The following is a 20,724-nucleotide window of genomic DNA, read 5'->3' as shown; positions in this document are numbered from 1 at the left end:
TTTTCATTCCTTGAAGTTGGCAAACAACATTTTTCTTGTTTGAGACAGTGGGCATACCTGAAGAGCTTACTGAATTTCTCCTTCATTAACTTCCATCATGATTGCTGCCTTTGAATCCTAAAGGATAACATCTGTTCTACTGACCAAAGGGACCCTGAAACCCGGCCCTTTATGGCTGAGAGGATCATTCAGGAATAGAATAATGTGCTCCTCCATTTCCTGCCCCAGGCTTCACATCCTGGGTCATAGACCTGGCACTGCTGCTCCCCACTCGTTCCCCGGAGCTGTATCTGACTTCCACCCCTGTGAATCTGGGTCATCAAATTGTCCTCATATTCTGTATTTTTTCTGTTTTGCTATATTTTCCAAAAGAAGGACAGCAAGATCTTTCATATCTAGTAAAGAAATGATCACGCTTCAAATGTTTGCTCTGCTATAGAAACAAGATGAAACCTCCTTAGCTTTCCAACTCACTAAAATCTTGAAATGTGTTTTCTGTAGAGTCAAAAAACAATCAACCTCAATCATGGAGGAAAAGTCCTGTATGGGTTTCTAAATATAAAGATGCTCTGTCTGGCAGAATAAGTTCCAGAATCTGAAAGGGCTGGAAATTGGGAAAATAGTCTGACAAACTGGGTAAAAGTATATGCTAGGTCTGCTTATGCCATTCCCTGTGCATCTGTTACCACTCTCTGTCAGAGGAACTGTACTGGGACCTACATGGACCTTTGATGTGAACCAATGATTATTCTCATGTATATTCTTATATACGTACCATGTACTCCCACTTATAACCACTTCCCAGTAATGCCGTCCGCTGTCAATGAACACATTGCCAGCTACTCCGTAGCTCCCTTGGCTCGTGAATCGCTCTGGTGTATGACTCTTTTTGGAGGAGGTTTCATCACGTTCCACTGTCAAGTTATCATGAGACACTTTCAATTTTCTGTGAGCAGATTTGGGGTCCAGTTTAAATGGCTGACCTATACAAGCAGAGACAAAGATAGCAGAACAGTTTGTCTTTAATTTTAAAAAGAAGAGTGAATAGAAAGCATAATAAAGAAGCATACAAGATTACATAATCTTATTAATCTCCTTCTCTGAAGTGTTCTCAAGATAGACTAAGTGATTCTGCTCCCTGTGCTAGCTGGCTTGCATTGCCAGTTTACTGTCAGTCTCATTGTGCACTAACTTCCCTGTGTTGATAATCCCTGAAAAGAGCCCTGCGTAATCTTCATGCCCATTATCCCTGACCTAGAGGTAACCTGAACACTCTAATTCTTGCATGTAATTGAAACCAATATACATGCTAATAAAGGTCTGAGGGTTGCTTTTTTTCACAGCATATTAGATTTAGAATGTTACATTCTATTAATTCACTAGGGATAAAGCTCCATAATAACATCTTCATCATAGCTACAAAAAAGTATGATTCCAAAGCCCACAAAGTGAGTTTCAAAATAAGAAAAAGCATTAGCCTTGTCTGTTCGTTGCTCACAGCTTTATTTATGTCAAGCACAGTCAACAATTCAGGACCTTTTTGGAAGGACGCCCATGAGGTTCTATGGTGCTGGATATTGTGCATTAAAAAGAAGGAAGTGAACTATAACTTGGACCAAATAATATGGTGTAAAAACATTACTGAGGCTGTTGCTCTTGGCAAGTATCTTCAGCTGTAGCACAAGGTTTGTAGACAATAACAGGAAGCTTTTTGGTAAACTGAACCCTGTAGATATCTAAAGTCTGGCACAATTCTGACAAGCTTTCTCCTCGTGTCAAAAAGCAGAATGATCATTTACCTCCACCAGGAGACAACTACAAAACTATGACTCTATGTGTGATCCAGCAAAGCCCTTTTCCCTTCTTAATGTCTTTCATGTCAAGGAAAAAAAATGCAAGTGGAAGATTTGATCGCATGCATAGAAAATAGAAATGAGCACTCCCATGAGGTCTGTGACCCTCTGGCACTGACAAGTGTACTTCAAATAAGATGTAAATTGCTCAGAGTTTATGAAGGAACAGTTAAATACTTCTCATGCAGTAAAACTGAAAGTGTTAGTGTGGGGGTAAGAAGAAATTAAATTCATCTGAGCAAGGACAGTCGTTGGTTTAGATCTCTAGGAAACATGAAAAGCAGAAATTTAAAATGGAAGATGACAGATGCAATGCTAATTCTCAGTTAACATTATGGGTCGGTATTAAGACAAGGAATACTTTCAGTGTTAGAGTTATAATCTACTTTTACAATGTGTATTTAGTTACATACTATGATGAAGCATAAGATAAACACATTGGAAACTATTTGGGGATGTTTTTTGACTATTTTTTCTTACTGCTGAGTAGCAGTAATATATCTGCAGCCTGCCTCTTTAACTGGTTAGTAGCCTTTGTGTTGTTGAAGCAGTAACTGAAGGATATCTTTCTCTGTACAGAGTCATTTCTGCATACATCATTTCTTAGTCACCTGAGAGGTTGCTTTTGCACCACACTGAGTCACAAAAAGACAACAGGATGAAGGGTTGCCATTTCCAAGTGGGTCTTCTGGTACTGCATTTCCTTGTAGGTTATCAGATTCTTGGTAGCAGATGTATGGTTTATATGAGTAGCTTTTACACAGGAGTGCAAGCCAGAAGAAGCCCCCGAGCTGGTATGTGCCAAACCCTGTGGCCCCTTTCTTGCAACACTCAATATCACCCCTCTTTGAACACTCTCCCCCTCAATAAGCAGGTTTCAGAGAGTGCACAAATCCCAGTGTTCCCATTCCAGAGCTCAAAGTTGTTCATGATGACTACAGGACTGAGGGATTGGCTGGGACACAAGAAAAAGACTGAAAACCCATCTTAAAATTGCTATACTACATCTGCTAATAATTTGTGTAACCATTGTTTATTTTATTTTTTGAAGTGGGATCTCTGACTAATCTACTACCTTGTTGAACTCCATAAAAACTGAGAGGGATGGAGCTAAGGAAGTTTTCTAGTGTCCTAAGAAAGAGATCATCTTGGAGAACAAAATTAAACTAGCATCTTATGAACACAATACAAAAATAAAATGTCTTGTTGCAAACATAAAATGTTTTTACTTTGTAGAGGAAAAAGAATAGGAAAAAGAGGAAAAGAGGACATTAAACAAAACCACAAAAGACCATTTTCAAGCATTTCACATGTGATGGCTTGGTTCCTAAACGATATTTCCAGTGACCAAAGTACAGATGCTTCTTATGATAAAAAGTAATTTCTGCACTACTGAAGACTCCGGTAATCTTAAATTGAGTTAAATAAGTGACTTTCACTGTGGGAAGCACTTTAAACAGGTTAATCTGCTCTGCAGTCTTGTATCTTTCAAAAACCAAACCTAAAAAGGAAGGCAAGAAAGGAGAAGAGTGTGTGTGTGCTGGATTTCACGTTACTCACTGTTTGTCTTGAGCTTGCCGGGCTCACTGTTTCTGCTGCCAGCCTGATTAATGGCCTTAACAATGAAGATGTACTTAGTGCCACTCTGCAACCCATGCACGGTGTAGTGGTTTTGTTTGATATTGGGAACAATCATCCAGCTGTCGGCTGAGTTACATAAACCTGCAATTTCAAACCAAGCACATTAGTCATAACATACTAAACACTTTGTAACAGTGGAACATTTAGAGTACTCCTGAGCACCAAACCACCGATAAGAAAAGGGCTTCTATACCTTTTAAAGTGCTGTTACATTCACTAAGTCTCCACTTAATTGCACTAACTCATTTCACCAGCCCTCAGCCAGGGTACCTTTTAACTTCTTGCTATATGAAGTCAACCATAAAAATTGGACATGTAAGAAATGACTCAGTGAAGGCATGAGCAATCTGGGAATTTTCATATCCCAACACAACGAATTCTTTATTGCTTAAGGGCCAGAGGATTATGGAGATCCCATCAATCTACTTTTTAGATTAATGAACTCAGTGTAAGCCTCAAAAAACTAACATAAGCAGTAATGCTCAGAGTCTTATGGAGCCACCTTTGCCGACAGTCATTGGGTATGTTTTCTTCAGGACCTGAAGCAAATTGTGGGAGGCCAAACAGGGTGAAGGGTGGGCTCCAGAGCAAGCTTCAGCTTCTACATTCCAAAATTTGCCAGGATGTAAATTAAACAGGATGTTTAATAGATGTAACTTTTTGATTTATGCCCTCATGGTTAGATGTCATCTGGGGAAGAGCTACATAATTTTCTAGTTACAAACTATTTTGGGGTACATTTGATGACTACCACAGAAGTATAACATGTAGGAAATAAGTAAAATAGGGTAGAAGCAATATAATCTGCAAAATATGAGCATAATCCATTAAAATGAACTTATTTAATTGCATAAATCTTTCCATTTCTGTGAAATAACTGCAACATCAGTGAATCACCCATAGCACCCACTGTACATTTGTAACAGCTCCCAGTCTAATGGATCCTCAGTCTGATAACTCTTTTGTTTTAAGTGTTTATATAAATAAGAAAGTTTACATTTGCAATATATATATATATGTTCACAACTTTTTATAGTTATACAGCTAGAAAAAGATAAACACAGATTAAAGTATAAGCATGCATGTGTATTAGTAAGGCTGAAAAACCTAAATGAAAAATTCTCGACTGGATGGAAACTTACAGACTTCTTGATCTTACAGACTTCTTGATTGGACTAGATGATCTTTCAAGGTCCTTTCCAATCCCTAACATTCTGTGATTCTGTGATTTTTTCCTTGACTGGGCATAGAAAAAGTTACCAATGCTAATGTGCTATTAAGCTAGCTTTCAGCTTCTAACTCATGTTTTACCAGAAAACCAATAAGTACTAGTGGAGAGAATCTTCTTAGAAGCCCGTAGTACTTTTAGCATAAATATTAACCAATATAAAACCCTTACTTAAAGAAAAAAAAAATAAAAGGTTACTAGGCACAAAACTTTAAAGAAAATGACCTGTGAAAGAGGTTTATAGTCTCATAGAGAATTCATAGCCATACCAGAAGACTCCTTCTTAATTTAGGATATACTTTTCATAATAAAAGAGCATTAGGAATAGAATTTAAAATTCAAACTTCAATCTAAAAATTATGCAGTGTTTGTCTCAGATTTCTCTCATATTACATAGCATCCTTGAGAGGTAGGGAATAGGAAGAAAGGAAATAAAAGTAGCAGCATCCTGGCAAAAAATATTTCAAAGACTACTTTTCCCAGTAAAAATTCAGCACAAGTATTACAGGTACACTCTTTCTGTAGCTGAACTACCGCATTGATTTTACATCGAGAACATTTACCTGGCTCATTGGTGCTATTGCACAATAAATGTTAAGCTAAAATAAAGCAAAATAAAGCACTGGATTCAGACGGAGACCAGTATGACTAAGGAATCCCTTACTCAGCTGCCTCTGATCGGTTATCAAATAACATCTGTAAGTCTGTAAATGGGATGAATCCAGGCAGTAGTTCTGGAAGTGCCTGCTTCTTCCATGTCCACACACTTTGAAAGCTGTGGTCTATGGTATAAATAGACCATATATAAAAAAACCCCTCATGCAGACAAAGAAGTGCCCAGGTTTCTGCTAAATCATCTAGCAAATAGAGTTGTATCAATCAGTAAAACTCTCTAAAGGGCACATTTTTCAATCTTACACTTTTGCTGTTACCCTCCAGAGGCTGGTCAGTCCTTAACAAAGTCCTTAACAAATAAAACTTGAATTTATATAGGTATATGAAGGACTGTAAAAGTACAGATGTGTTGCTATGAGTCTCTTTGCCACTCTCTCTTGTCCTCCCAGGTGGACTCACACATACCCAATACTCAGTACTCTGTAGATACTTACACAGAGTAAATTATTGTTATTATTAAAAGATCTAGTTAATAGTTAATTTGGATTCCTGTGTACAGGCACAACCTCAATCTTTTTAGGTGTTGCTAAAACACTTGCTGCTGGGGGCTACTGGCAAAATGCTCACAGGCATTCACCCCACCTAGCACTGAACAAAGAGGAGCTCCTGAGTTAGGACCTTACCTAAACTAAACTCTATACACAGTCAGAAGAGAGAGATGGGAAGTGTCTGCTTCACCTAATTCATCTTCTAGCAGAAGGCTCTATCTTCTTTGATGATACAAGATACATTGGGTTTCTCTCCTTTGTCCTTCCTGTCTTAAGCATCCCAGACTACTGGTGTTCAATAAATGCTGGATGCTGTGACTAACTTGGTTACTTTGCTCGATAAACCTTGCTGTTCAGCAAGCTCTGCACATGCCTCCACACCAGTGTCTCCATGTGTTTCCTGACTGTGATCTTGATGACAAGGTTCAAACTGAAATTTGATTCAAAATTTTGGTAATGAAATTTTGATGATATTGATATTCCAAGTGCAAAATCTTTCAGAATGAAGAACAGTAACTAGTAACAGCAAAGGTAAGCTTTTAGGTATGAAAGAATATTTTGTCACTATATCAAAACATTTTGTCTCTAGTTCTACCCTAGCAGAACAACCTTTCTTCTCAGAATACAAAAGAAGATAACTAAGAATGATCAGGGAAATGAGCAAGCAGCCTGGTAACGTGGGCATCTGGGGGTAACTAGCCCTCTCAGCTCCCTGCCAGTGGCAGCAGGTTACAGGGGAAAAGTACATATCTTCTCACTGCTGCAGCAGCAAAAACTAAAGGTCTGGTATTGTAGCCACTCCTAATCCAGGCTACATTCAGGTTTCTTGTTTCAAAAACTCAGGGCTTTTTACAGGGTTATGCAGGTGGTAAAACAATGTATTTTTAAAGTGTAGCCTACAAAAATGTAGGGAATTTAAATTACATCCTGGAATGGTGCAGTGAGCACAGTGATGTCCATACAGGATGTGTGAGTTTTCAAAACAAGTTTCTCAGAATCTGGAGGTAATAATTTGTAAAGCTGTTTCCCTGGTGTTGGCTGTTGATGCACTTGAAAGAACAGATGGGAAAAATCCCAAGGTGTAAATCCTCCCAAAATTTACACTGGTAGATTTTAATAAAATATATCTTCTTGAAAAGCAGGAGCACAAAAGTCATAGGAAGGTTATTTAATCTCTTGAGTATTTTAATTATTTTTAAATGCTTTATTTAAATAATTACCAATTCAAATTGTTAGAATAAATACAGTAGGTGAAGGCAACAGATAACTTTCTACACCACCTTGCATTCCCACGTGAATGAAAAAAAATATATGCAGTTCTGCAAAACACATAGCTTTTTTTTTTTTTTTTGTTCTTAAACAACAAACACTCTTTTAATACTTGTTAATAGGCAGTTTTCTTCATTTTATCCTAACCTTGCTTTTGTGTCATTAAAAGATACTTGCTGAAAACCTCAGTATCATTCTGAAAATTATAAGAAATCTGTTTTTTAATAAATTAAAGCTTCTAGAAAGAGACAAAAGATAGACTATTCCAAAACTCATTGGTGATCATTAACCCACGGTTTTTCAGGGAAGCATGAGGTCCTAATTGTCTTAGGACAATTATGTCTACAAAATTTTATCCTATCTCATAGGAAAAGTAATCACAAAACACAGGTAAAGTTCTGACAATACACTCTATTCTTAACACAGTTAATTGTACTATTTTGCCAATGTAACTAACATAAATTCCATTTAATGGGAAAGAGAATTGTTTACTCCTTTGTGTCTTGAAGAGAGTCTCATGTGTTTTCCATGAAGACATCTTGTGTTGCAGCTAGTAAAAAGCTGTGTTTAAATTTTAACCTTCCTGAAGCACACTAAAGAAATTCCATGAAAAAAAAATCAAACAAAAAATAATTCAACATTTATTGGAATGAGATAATGAAATTATATTGCTAGGTAGCTAGTGACAAATTTGAAAGCCTTTACAACATTCAGATTGCAGATGATTAGCTGCCTCTCAGAAATGCAAATGCATGAATGGTATAGCTCTGGGAACAACTTCTTTAGCAAAAGTCTGTTTAATTTAAAGTACTGTATTGCTCTTACACACAGAACAGTGTTGCCAAGCATTTAATAGCAAGCAGTTTGGCCACATTTGGAAATAATCTTTCCTGTATGAAATAGGATTCAAAATGAAATACTCTAGCTGGACCTTTTCCATCAAATGTTAACTTCCCAATATTTCAGTTAATAAAAAAGAATATAGTTGATTATGTTGGAAAGAAAATACAGTAGAAAAACTTAGCATTGTTTGTTTTTGTTACTGAATTCTTAGCAATCTCTGAATGATATATGCCTCTGGTGGAGGAAATGTTCTGGAGTGGAAAGTTCAGTCAGTCTGACTACGTGGTTTTAAGAAACAGATTCCAAAATAACAACCTCCATTAGCATGGTAGGTGGGTTTGTACGCAAAGTGATTCCTATTGCCTCAAGGGAAAAAAGCTTGTTGGTTTTTTAGCTATTTCCTCCCAACTAATCCATAGCTACAGTAACACAGACCTGAAGATGACCTATGAACCTATTTACTTTACCTGCTACAGGTAACACACAATAGCAATGGAAACTTTCGGGGATATGACAGAGCAATTGAAAAAATATATGTGCAACAGCATGTCAATGACAGAAATAAATTTGTGCTAATCTAAATTCTATTCCATTAAAATAGGATTAAAACAAAAAAAAAGAAAAAAAAAAAAACAAACCACCACAGCTCCAGTTCATCAAAACATCAAGGCTGCAGTACAAAGTCTAATTCCACTTACAGTGAAAAGAGCTCTCTGTGTTATTCCACACTATTATAGTACACTCCAATATTCTAGGGACGATCTTGGAAAATCATCTATAAAAGTAAGGACCCTCATACCAGACAGAGGATATAATCCAACAAAGTGAAGAAATATCCAGTCATGAGTAAAATCATGATGTCAGTGGGCAAAGCTCCATTACCAGTGGAAGCTGGAATGAACTGGGAGAGTCCTATGTATCAGAAATTTGGGTAGACCTGTAGCAGCTCTATTAGATTCAGAAGGGTAAAACTCTTCCATTGGAGGTATAAAATTCCTCATCAAATAATGAGATAAAGAAAGCCTGACAACATTTAGAAAAACCTTCCATTTATACTTCACTTTCATAAGTTTGTATTTGATTTGGATTAAATTATAACTTTCAATGAAATTGAAAGTAATAGCCAGGATATTTATGTAAGAGCTAGCTGCAGTTAAACAAACAAACAAACAAATAAATATTTGGGCCAATTTTTCCATTTCTTTCTTCTTCCATTTCAGATCTTAAGAAGATTTTATAAACAAAGTTTCTTACAGTGTTCATTTCTTTTCTCTTCAAACTTTTAATGGCACCATTTTTTGCAAAGTGATAGAATGAAAGTTCAGATTGCACACTGAGTACTTCATGCCATACCCCAAATTATCATATTGCATCTCTGAAAGAAAACTAATTGATTGTTTTGCAGATCAAAGCTTTCACCTCCACATGGGAAAACTACAATACAGTCTCAAAATGAAATGCCTTGTTATTTATTCACCAGTAAGCAAAAAGTAAAATCCCATGTCATAAAAGTGTGGAAATGGCAAACTTTACTATTGCCATATTCATATGTAGTAGCAATAACTGACTTTTATAAAGCCTTCTAGCATAAAGTCAGAGACAAAAATGGATCAGAAAATGAGCAATACACTGCATTAAGTTATTGAGTCCTGTCTGCTTAATAGTGGAAACCAGGGAAACTTTTCTTTCCTTATATACCTGGCTCCAATTTGTTCCAAATTACTATTAAACTTTTGGTAGCTAACTTGCTCAGATGTAGAAGCATGTATTGAATTTAATTGTTTGTGTTTTTTTTTTTCCAGTATTCTAGAGTTTTATCATGTGTTGCCCAAAATTAGGCTATCTAGTGAGATACTAAATGGAGGTTTCAACAAAACATGAATTAAATTTTCAAAGGTCCAATTTATTTTTTGGTCAATCCTGAATACCATAATATATTCATAATATGCTGCGTCGAAATGGTGCTAAAACACTTGCACATGAATCCTCAGATATCCTTTCAGATGGCTTGGAAAACTAACTCTACTTTAGTGATGGAGAAAATTAGGTGCTCACAGCAGCAGTGGAGTCAGCACAAGTTTGTCTTAGTCCTGAGACTTGACAGAGACCATACAATTTTTCCACTGATATAAAGTATGTAAACATGTCTATAGCACTGACTTTCATTAAAAAATCTCAAAACAAATTTTATAAGAACAAAATCACTTCCACATTGGGGTGGAAGCCTATCTAGAGCTAAGCCTATCTAGTTCAGTGTGTGGCTAGGGTTTTTGATGGTGGACAAAAGCCAGTGCCCAGGAAGATGTTAACTGACAGGGAAAGCACACAGTGATCATTTCTCACTGTGCTCTCCCAGGCTCCAATACCATACAGCTCTGGGACTTCCTGAGCCAGGAGGAAGTCTCTACACTTCATTGTTTTCATTGGATTTTTCTAGCATAATCTCTCCAGTCATCTCTTCAACTTAAACTTTTAATCAACAACCCTTTGTGACAATGACTTTCACAATTTAAATCTGTATTGACTGAACAAACCCCGCCTTTTGACTGATTTGGTTCCTTTCAGTCTCCTGCAGTTTCATAAAGCCACTATACGTCAGATAGTAGCATTCCTATTAAACATATAGGGATCAGGATGAAGTTAAATGACTTATCCAAAAGCACACTAAGTCAATGATAGCACTATCCACTGAACCCAGAAGTGCTGACTGCCTAGCCAAAGATTAGACAATTTTGGAGCATTTTGTCAGAAAACTAGCTATGTAACAACAAAACAATCCAAGGAATAATATGTAAATTTGTTCTTTCAGGAAATTCACAGAGTCAAAACTGTGTGCGTATTTAATAAAAAAGTGTGATAATACAAAATATGAAACAATGGTAGCTAATCTCATTGCAAATCAAACAATGTTACCATACTGATCATTGTTCCACTGATGTCTGCTGCCCTAGTCTGCAGTATACAAAGTGAGACCTCTCTTCTGTGTCCTTGCAGACAGTAAAAATCAGAGAGAATACTTAATGTGTATTTTTGACAAAGGCCCAGTTGTCAAGGGGCATGTCATAAATAACAAGGAGGCTGCAGCACTAGTTAACAGCTAGTTCAACCAAGGGTCCCAAGTGTCTGACTATCCTGGACAATGGAACTGAAGTTTTCATCCCTGAGGCTACATCTGCAACAAGGGCTCTACGATGCAAGAGACGATTCCTGTAAATATGGACTAATACATGTGCCACTGGGAACATGTGCTGGCTGTTGCTTTGGATTTAAAATATTGGCTTTAAATCTTCCTAGAAAATATGTTTTTCTTTTGTTCCTGACATACGAGTACCTTTACATGTGAAAGAACTTAATTTGCAGTGAAACCATAAGGAAACAGAACTAGAAATGAGAAGATTTTTACTTACTAACAACATTAGCTTGTCCAGTGAAGATGGTGTACTGCAGCTCGTAAGAGACCACGCTGAATTCATCATCCGATGTCCAGTGGACAGTAATAGTATCATAAGAAGCTGTACAGAGCTCTTCTCGAATGGTGGGAGAGTTGGGAGCTGTCAGATACAACAGAGGAGGCTTACCAACACAGTAAAGTATTTCCCTTCTTACCTGAGATTTGGGCATGCATTTGATGTATGAGTTTGCAGTCCTACTGACCAACAGACTTTACAACTAATTTTTTACTAATTAGAATTAGATTGCTATTAAATTGTTGCTAAGGAATTCTTACTATTAATATAACCACCTAAGAGCTCCAGATTTTGAAAATGTTTTGTATTAAAGAAAATTTAGTTTCAGACAACCTAGCAAAAATTATGTGTTGGTGGTCATGTTAAACTGTGACTGAGTGGGTACTACTGATATGCTAGTTTGCTAGGTTTGTTTCCGATCATCACGTTAAAATTATCAAAGTTTCATGGATCCCTATCAATAGGGAAAGTCAATACTCTTCACTATTGACTTGAAAGCAGTGTTTGCCTAGCTTATCTTAACAGAGATTAGCATAAGTGGTATCTAAGAAATATAACTTTGGGGAAGCCTCTAAACACTCTTTCTTTCATGCTCAATCTTCTCTCTCCAAGTTCATTCAAATTTATTCTTAACTATCCTTTTTAATATAGATGCATATAATTTCTGTTGGCTATACAACTTACTTTTTCAGTTTTATGTAAAGAGTTCTTATAACATCATGGCTGTAGGACTTTTGCAACCTAAAATTCAATATCATAGCTAATTAAATAATTCTAGAAGACAACCCAAAAATTTTAATAAAAAATTGTCTTTTTTTTTTTTTTCCAAATCAACAAGCAAGATTGCTACAGTTTCTATGTGCGGCAAGCTATGCAGTCTTCTTCCGCATTAATACACACTTTTGATTTAAAGAGCTATTTGAAAAATAAAACTTGAAGCAAACTTCTTAGGTCAAAATTTTCCTTATTTGATTTTTCTATAAAGATAAAAAATGAAATAAGAAACAAATGAGTCTTTCTTTGGGCCTTCCTGCTTGCTTGTCTCAGTGGGAGCCTAATTCCTAATCATCTTCCCTACATGCCACCATCACGCAAAAAAAATAATTCTTGTACTTAATAGCGTTCCTCCCAGCTGTCACAGAGTGAGGAAGGAGGGCACTCAAGCTGAAACAATTACAATATGCCTAAGTTAAAGGAAAAGGAAGGCAAATCTGAATGGTATTTTGGCTGTCAGTTCTTTAACTTATGTTAATCACAAATAATTCTGAAGGAATTCCACCTTTCCTTTTCCTTTTGCAACAGCTTCTGTTTATACATATAAAACATCCCTTTTACTTTCCACTAAGAATTTTCATAGTTCATATTCCTGGTTTTCTGATGTATGTTCCCAAGGATTAAAGTGCAGACGCATTTCCAAGCAGCCTCTTTCAAACAAGGCGCATAAGGAAATGTTCAAATGTGTTTCATGATATGACCATGATTTGTGATGCTCTAAATATTGTAGCACGGAAGCTTACCAGTGACTTTTTTTTTTTTTTTTCTCAGCAGAAAAACCCTTGGGACAGATGGATATTAATAAAGAAAGAGAGAGAAATGAACTAAAATAAGAACAGTCATCTCAGGAGGGGTATATAAACAAAAGGGAGAAAAAAAAACACTCCTTGAAAGGCAAGTGTGTTAATATTCAACTAAAGTCTTCAATCTCCTTCTGCACATAACAGAGCAAAAACCTTTACTTGAGAATGTACCTGTTATTACTACAACACAGATAATAAATATTAACTTAATGGAACACAACAATTACTGAGTGTTTAATGAACTGTAGACTGCATTTCAATAGCACCTAAGTCTCTTCAACTCCTTTGAAAATGACAGCCTTGATGCTCTCTTTATATGCACACCTGGCTGGTCTTATAGAAGATTTACAGGCTTTCACACAACCAGGATGACAGAAAAAGAGAGAGAGAGAGAGAGAGAGAGAGAGAGAGAGAGAGAATGAGAGAGAATGAGAGATTTGACCTGAGCAGGACATCATTTCCCTGGCTCCCTGGCTCTTGTGACTAACCCACACCTGCCTGAGACTGCATTGCATGAAACAGCTCTCCAGCAGCACTCATTTCAAAAACCTTTCAGAATAAAACAAAATATACCTGCTTCTCCTGAAGACTGACAGGGAAGTTTGCATGCAAACAGTTAATCTTAAGACTTCTGAAATAATGTAGAAGTCTGACTGCAAAGTTTATCACCCTGCAAGACATATTTCTTTGGAGAGTAGAAGTCCAGAAAGCAATTAAAGATTTAAACTTTAATCAATTATCTTCACCATCACATTTACTAGTACTGCTAGAGAGTTCACATGCCACCAGGAAAGCTCTACAGAAAGCCCAGAGCAATCTGAAGCACCCTCCCTCACAGCCTTGACTAGGGCTTCATCGCTGCTCAGGAAAGGGAAGCCCAACATGCTTCTACAACAGCAGAGGAAGAAGAGTCCTAGTCAGTTCTGCGTAGTCTTAATACTACAAGTTGTACAGCCTCATACTCTGCTCCAAAAGCAGTGATTGTCCCTAAGCACTTCCAGTGCTTTTCAGAGTGAGGACACAGTACTGATTCACAACCATAACAAGTCTGAAGTTTGACAGCTGATGCAATTAATGCCCTCAGCTATTTGCAGCCTCCTGTCTACAAACTGCCACACAATGTCAGGAAGAAATGAAAAAAAAAAGTGAAGCAGCTCTAGAAACCACCCAAATTTACAGCCCTGAACAGCAGGGAAACCTGAAATCAGCGGCAGCAGACTTTGCAGGGCACAAAGAAAGCTACAGCAGTTTCAGGAATTGCTTTCTAACATCTGCAGTTCTCCTTGGTCATAGAGTGGCAGTCTCCACAAGAGTACCAGAGCAAACATCTGGGAGTGGTAACTGCTTCTTTTGCTCTGACTTTCATCCACCTACATTCCCGAATCAACGTTCTGACAAATGAAAATCATTGCTTAAGGCTGCTTTAGTTCAGTTGTCTGACTTCAAGTCAAAACTGAGCAGATACCCTTAGACCGTCAGGAACCATGCCTGAAATAGTCAGGGACCACATCTGAAGTGTCTGAAAGGTAATCACAAATATCCAAAAAGCAGTTCTTTAAATTTGATCCTAGAAATAACTGACCTTGTGAGCATGTTTACTCCATTTCAGAGCAAAGTCAATCAGGTTGGTCTAACCCACCTTCAGTTCAATGTCATCTGTGTGGCTTTTGACCTGAAGTAGGCTGAAAGACTCACTTGGTCCAAACACCTGAGAGGCAGTTTAGGAAAACTGCCCCTTCTCATTGGCAAGTCCCAGTATGAATGCAGTGGTTCCTGGGCAACTATTTCTAAATCCTTTCAGTGCAAGGTCACGGAGGTTGATCAAAACCACACCAACTTCCTTTTGTTTGCTTGGTGTCCACCTTCCCTGGAATTGGGTGATCGACTTTGTAAGGTTTTCTTACTGATTTTGATACTAAGGAAAAGGCAAATACCTAAGCCATCTCTTTGACTTAATGGTGCCAGAATCATAGAATCATAGAATGGTTTGGATTAGAAGAGACTGTAAAGATCATCTAGTTCCAACCCCCCCTGACGTGGGGTTCCACTAAGTCAGGTTGCTCTGATAATAGAAATATTAATATGGCTGAATATGAACATGAGGGAGTTGAGGAAGCTCCTCTGAAACTCTCAACAGTTAATTACTGGCTTCCTGTTGTATCATGATACCAGACTGAAACAACATGAAGGAACTCGAAAGGCAAAATCACATCAGATGTGGGTCCATACTAAATGTGTTAATAGCATGTCATGCACGAGTTGGCATCAAGAAGTCAGTCATGCAACTACGTATACATAGTCTTTGGGTAGAACTCTCCAAGAGCAACTGAATGAGAAGAGATTATATCCAAAGCTCAAGACTGGGCTGGTTCTGGAAGGGCTTTGATCTTTTAATAGTGAAAGCAATTTAGGAAGAGAGACAGGTTGCAAAAGGTTTCCAGAATGAAGTCATTTTCATGTGAAAAAACATCCTGGCATACACTAGACAATGCATATTTCTTAGCGCAGACATAGCTAGTGATGGATGAAGAAAATGTATCATTATTTCATATGGGATTTCTGAAGCAGGGAAGACTGCAAGTTCAAAGAATAGATGTTGCTGCAATTGATTTCATAGTATTAAAACTTAAGACAAGTATTTTTGATTCACAATGGATAAAAATGTTCTTATGTCAACAGTATTGTGCAGGGAATTTGCAAATCATAGACATTGCCTGGATCTAGCTAGATACATGTTCAGGAAAAGATCAGTTCCAGATGAAAAGCTTGAGCAACTGGCAAGATAAGAAAACCTTCAGAAGATATCAAGACTATAGATACCAAAGCAGAAACAGTCAGAGGAAGATTAAGGGTATTGTTTTACTATGCTGAGCTTGACATCTCAATGTCCAGCTGGAAACTTTCAAAGAGATATTGGAGATTTTCATTAGGATAGCAGAAGCTTTGGACAGACAGCTGTGCAAATGATGAGAGCAACCTATTTACGTTTATATTTGTGAAAGCAATAGCTTGGGAGGAAAGAAAGAAGCAAGCTTCAATGTGCCACACAGAAAACTGGAGTTGGGAAAGTGGAGGATGAAGAAGATCTGATAAATAGTACATTGGGGAAGAGTACCAAAGAAGAAGAAAATTTCAAGAAGAGAGCTGAGGTCACTTGCTTTGAAAGCAACTGACAGTAGAGAGAATGAGGCTGGAATTCACGTTTTGAATTTTTTTTTTTTCAGAAGCAGTACAGATGATAGGTATAATATAGGCATTCTCCCTTAATTGGCAACACAGATGTATCACTAGGACTAACAAATGGTCTTTATTTTACTTAACAATGAAACATGATAAAAGTAAAGATCAATTCACTCTGACACACAGTGTTCAGTGTAAAATCTATGAAGATTGCACACTCTGAAAGGCTGAAATAAATCTTCCTCTAGAGTTTCTGAATAACAATAGAGAAGAATCAAATGCATTTGACTTTCAGGGTAATATATATACAATACATTACATATATACATATATTTACATAAATATATTTTAACAGTCTGAATTGGTTACTTTTTATGCTCAGATATTTTAGACATGTTTTGGACTTTGTCATTGCAGCCACGTTATTTCTTAATGTGAAGAAAATTATTACAAAGACAGAGCCAGCTAAAACTGTTCTTTGTTGGCTATCAGGTACAATAAATTTTTCAAAACTGTGGTTGAGGTAGGAAGAAGGCACAGGAAGAGCACAGCCAGCATGATGGACCACAGAAAGGATCTTTGTGGCATTGAACACTGTGGCAAGACTACCCTTCATTTTGGTACAGATACATCCTTCCTTTTCTGCATTGCACAGCAATTAGGCTGATAGTATTGACATGTGATGTGAGACTAGGGGGTGAGAGAATGAACTGCTAAATGGAATCTACCTTGTATATCCTCAAAGATCTAAACCACAATTATCTAAATTTGAATGAGTCTTTCTAGCCCCTGTTTGGAGCCAATGGGGAGAACTAGGCACCTCCAGAACAGAGTCAGCTGACATGGCATACATGCCTCCACATTAGGTGGATATTCCTCTTTGGCTATAGAAAAGCCAAGGCTGGTGAATTTTCAGGTTGATTCCTAGGTAAGGGCAAATGAGTGTGGCTTTTTCTAGCCCTTCCTTTTATTTCCTTGTCTTTTTATAATTTTGCAGTGAACCTTCAACTTTGATAGCAAAATTCCAGCAAACTCTGGGGAAAGTGGGAGTGAAGGGAAAGGCGGATACCATAACATTTCACTGGTGCTGTATAAAAACTAGTAAGTGACTCTCACCACAGTTTATTGTGTATTATTTACTCAGGTACGCATCAAACACTGATTGCATTCAACAGTTACACAGTGAGACAGAAATTTCTTGCAGAAAAAAACAAAAAACAAAACAAAACAAAAAAAGCTTATTCAGATATGGCAAGAACCTCACAGATTTACAAGGCAAGGGTGCATGCAGACAGCCTTGCTACTTCTAGCATTCACTTGATCCTTTATACCCCATAGTATTCCCCTGCAGAAAAGACAGAATCTAGGCCTCTGCATGGCAAAAGATACTGTGTTTGACCACAAAGAGGCTGCATGCTTTTGCATTCTTCTGAAATTACATGGGTATATTTCCTGCAACCTGGGCTAAGAGAACAGCCCTGTGTTTTGAAGTGTTTTTCTAACAATGCTCTTTCATTGCAAACTCTCACTGCTCTCAGAAGATGCTTAAAGAGTCTGCAAAATGAAAACCCACGCCCCGTCTCTTCTGTTTTCAATTGAACTGGAATGAATTGTTCTAATTCTGGCATTGAAATTAAAACATCCTAAATTACAGTAATTTGTTTCTTTTTGTGAGTCACTATATACTCTGACACTGCACATTACTCAGTACGGGTCTAATGCTGCAGGAGTCTACAGGCCAAAGCTCTCAGTTAACTGAGCTGGAGCTCTGCTCTGCAGAGCACACTGCATGCTCCCCAGTCTCGAATGTAGTGAGGTCCTCCAGTTATGTGATGGGGGAAATGCACAGTGACGCTGCTATGAGAAAACATTTTTCTTTGCTGAGCCCTCCGTGCTGATTGCTTGAATAGCTTCTGGTTGCTCATGGGATAGTTGCCAGGCTGCAATCTGCCACAGCAAGAAGGCACAGCCCTAAGGGAGAGGGTAACTCATGCAGCCTCCTGGGAAATGAGATTCAGCCCCTGCTCTCCTTCCTCTGGCCTGGGGAAGTGCTCTGGGCCACTCCAGGCTGAGCTCCAGCTGTTCTTTTATTTCATTCTGCTGCCACAACTTTTAACTGTTTATCACTCACACTTACCCACACCCTGGTGGGGAGGGTGTGAGGAAAGGAGATGAGAGGAAATGCATCCCAAACGCTACCTGGGGCACTCTAGGGCTGCTAGAGGTAATATCTTTAGGATTAAATGGGAGAGCAATGAAGAAAATCCTATTGTTACTGCTTTATGAGGAATATAGTAGTATCTTGAGAAGAAAATTACCTGTAAGATAATCAAGGCATTCCAACAATTTCTTCTCCCTGGTAAAATCAAGTGCGAAAGTATCAAAAGTATCATTGAGATTAATTTCAGGAATTAGAACCTGGGAGGATGCAGTTGCCATGGAAACCCTATAATGAAAAGAAGAAGTATTTTAGTACACCCAAAGACACAATAGCTTTTACATCAAGGTAGGATCTAATCATCATGATCACTGTTATTTCTCATAAAGCTTGACAAAAATTTTTACAAGTATTTTATATATATTGTTTGTTAGGAATTTCTCCTGCCACCTTTACTTTTTGAAGTAAAGTCTCCCATAAAAAACTGTTATTATTACTTATCTTTTGCTTAATATGCAGTGTTAGATAAGTTTTTAACAAAATATTAATTAAGCAACAATATACTTTGAATTTTTCTTTCCAGCCACCCTCTGAAGCAAAGTAGCATTAGCACTAGTTTTATTTGTGTTTTAAGTGATCCTGACAGGTGTTGCATCTTTCCCAACCCCTTTTTCCCATGTAGTTTCTTGCTTGAGGCATTCCTTCACACTGCTATCTCCAGGGCTTGGTGCAGATCACCACACCTCCTCAGCTGTTTAGCACAGCACACTGCTGTTAACTTCAAAAAGCACAGGAGAGAGATAAAACCAATAGATGTCAGCACAGTTTATTTTGAAAAAAATATAAAGCCAAGCATGTGTGCATACTTACATTTCCTCCAAACTGAAATATTTCCTTGTCTACCTTATTTCAGAAACTACATCCACTTTTGTCTGTCCAAGAGTACTAACATAAAAAGATGAGTTTTCACAGGAAAACTGGCAGCAGGATTCATTTTTTGGATCTTTCAGCCTGATATCTCAAAATATTTGTTAGTGGCTAGGTGGATACTGGATATGCTTAAAAAAAGATCAGGTGAAAATTCAACAAAGAGGTTAATAAACCTTGTGTTATACAACAGAAAATTGTTGTTTCACTTTGGAGGTAAATAGATAACCATGAGCACAATGTATGTCAGTTATCTGTCATTCGTGACATGTCAGGTCAAAATATTTTGATTGTTTCAATTAAGTTTCCCAAATTAGAGTATTTCACTGTAGATGAGACTGAAAAGGCTCCAGGCCAAACACTTGTTAAGAACTGTGTTTTCATATTTCTCATTTAGTATTTTAGGAACACAATTAGAAAATTCAAAAACTGAGCTGTATATTTTGTTGTCTTCAGCTCAGTTTTCAAAGACTCAGCTGAGGAGCTTTCCTAGACAATAATTCTTGTTATACAGTTTTCATCATCATTTCTCTTTGAAATTGTGGTTGTTTTTTCACCCACTCCTCCCATCCCCCAGTAGCTCACCTGCAGTTAGTTATGCTATCATGTTTCTATATCTAGCAGAGAAACAAGACATACATTTCGTTTAGGGCCTGTGTTAGGGCAAAGCCAGGCTGATACACACCTACAAAAAATCATCAATGGCCTTGCTAAGAAACCAGCAAGCAGCTATGCAAGGAGAAGAGCTTCTCTGAATGTCTCCATAAAGCACACATTTATTATGAAGAAGACCATTGTACCAGGCCCTTTTGGACAGTTATTTTGAACAATGCAAAAGGGACACTGTACTTGGCTGGACAGGGATTTTCTAGGATAAATACATTTAACCAATGTAAATAATGCATGATGTAAATCACTGCAGGGTGTGTAATGTCTTTGCTATACATAGTTACCTGTCGTGCTTACAATAGAGAATATTATACTGAAATTACTTTGAAATGTGAGTATGAAGAAATGCAATGAGCATAATTTCAGGAGACTGTTTTAGCTCTGGTAGTTCAGGACCCTGGTGAGAGTGTTGCATGCATAGCCTAGAAGCAAACAAAATATTGCTCACCACATGGGAACAAGAGAGAACTTGTAAGAAATAATTTATTAATCAGATTTAGTCTCTTTCTCCATCTGTAATTTGTCTGCAAGCACCTGGTGTTTTTTCCCCTCATTTTTATTCACTGCTTGGAATGATTTTTTGATTTGCAGGTCGTTCACAGTCCTCTCATTATCGATAGTGATCTGTAATAGCCAAGAATTAGATCTGGTTGGACACATATGTCAGCTGGTCTCATTTCTGTTCTCTGAGCATCTCTCCTGTGGCTGTATTTATGATGCAACTGCTCATGTTTACAAGTTCAAAACTG

The 20,724-nt window shown here is 37.5% G+C and overlaps 1 protein-coding gene across 10 annotated transcripts in view; it reads right to left on the bottom strand.

The window, feature by feature from the left end:
* Positions 1–20,724, bottom strand: part of MID1 (midline 1) — a 251,404-nt gene that overhangs the window by 13,816 nt on the left and 216,864 nt on the right. For all 10 annotated transcript variants that reach the window (XM_080593000.1, XM_080593006.1, XM_080592998.1 and 7 more), the window contains exons 6-9: positions 18,540–18,667; positions 11,405–11,548; positions 3,414–3,575; positions 776–983 (exon numbers count right to left, since the gene is read on the bottom strand). In XM_080593000.1, the coding sequence (XP_080449126.1) occupies positions 776–983; positions 3,414–3,575; positions 11,405–11,548; positions 18,540–18,667 (642 nt within the window). The remainder of the gene's footprint in view (positions 1–775; positions 984–3,413; positions 3,576–11,404; positions 11,549–18,539; positions 18,668–20,724) is intronic.

This window comes from Anser brachyrhynchus (assembly GCF_964034855.1).
Source record: "Anser brachyrhynchus genome assembly, chromosome: 1".
Taxonomy (NCBI): Eukaryota; Metazoa; Chordata; class Aves; order Anseriformes; family Anatidae; genus Anser; species Anser brachyrhynchus.
Note: the sequence above shows the minus strand (reverse complement) of the source record. Positions and strands in the feature narration are given on the sequence as shown.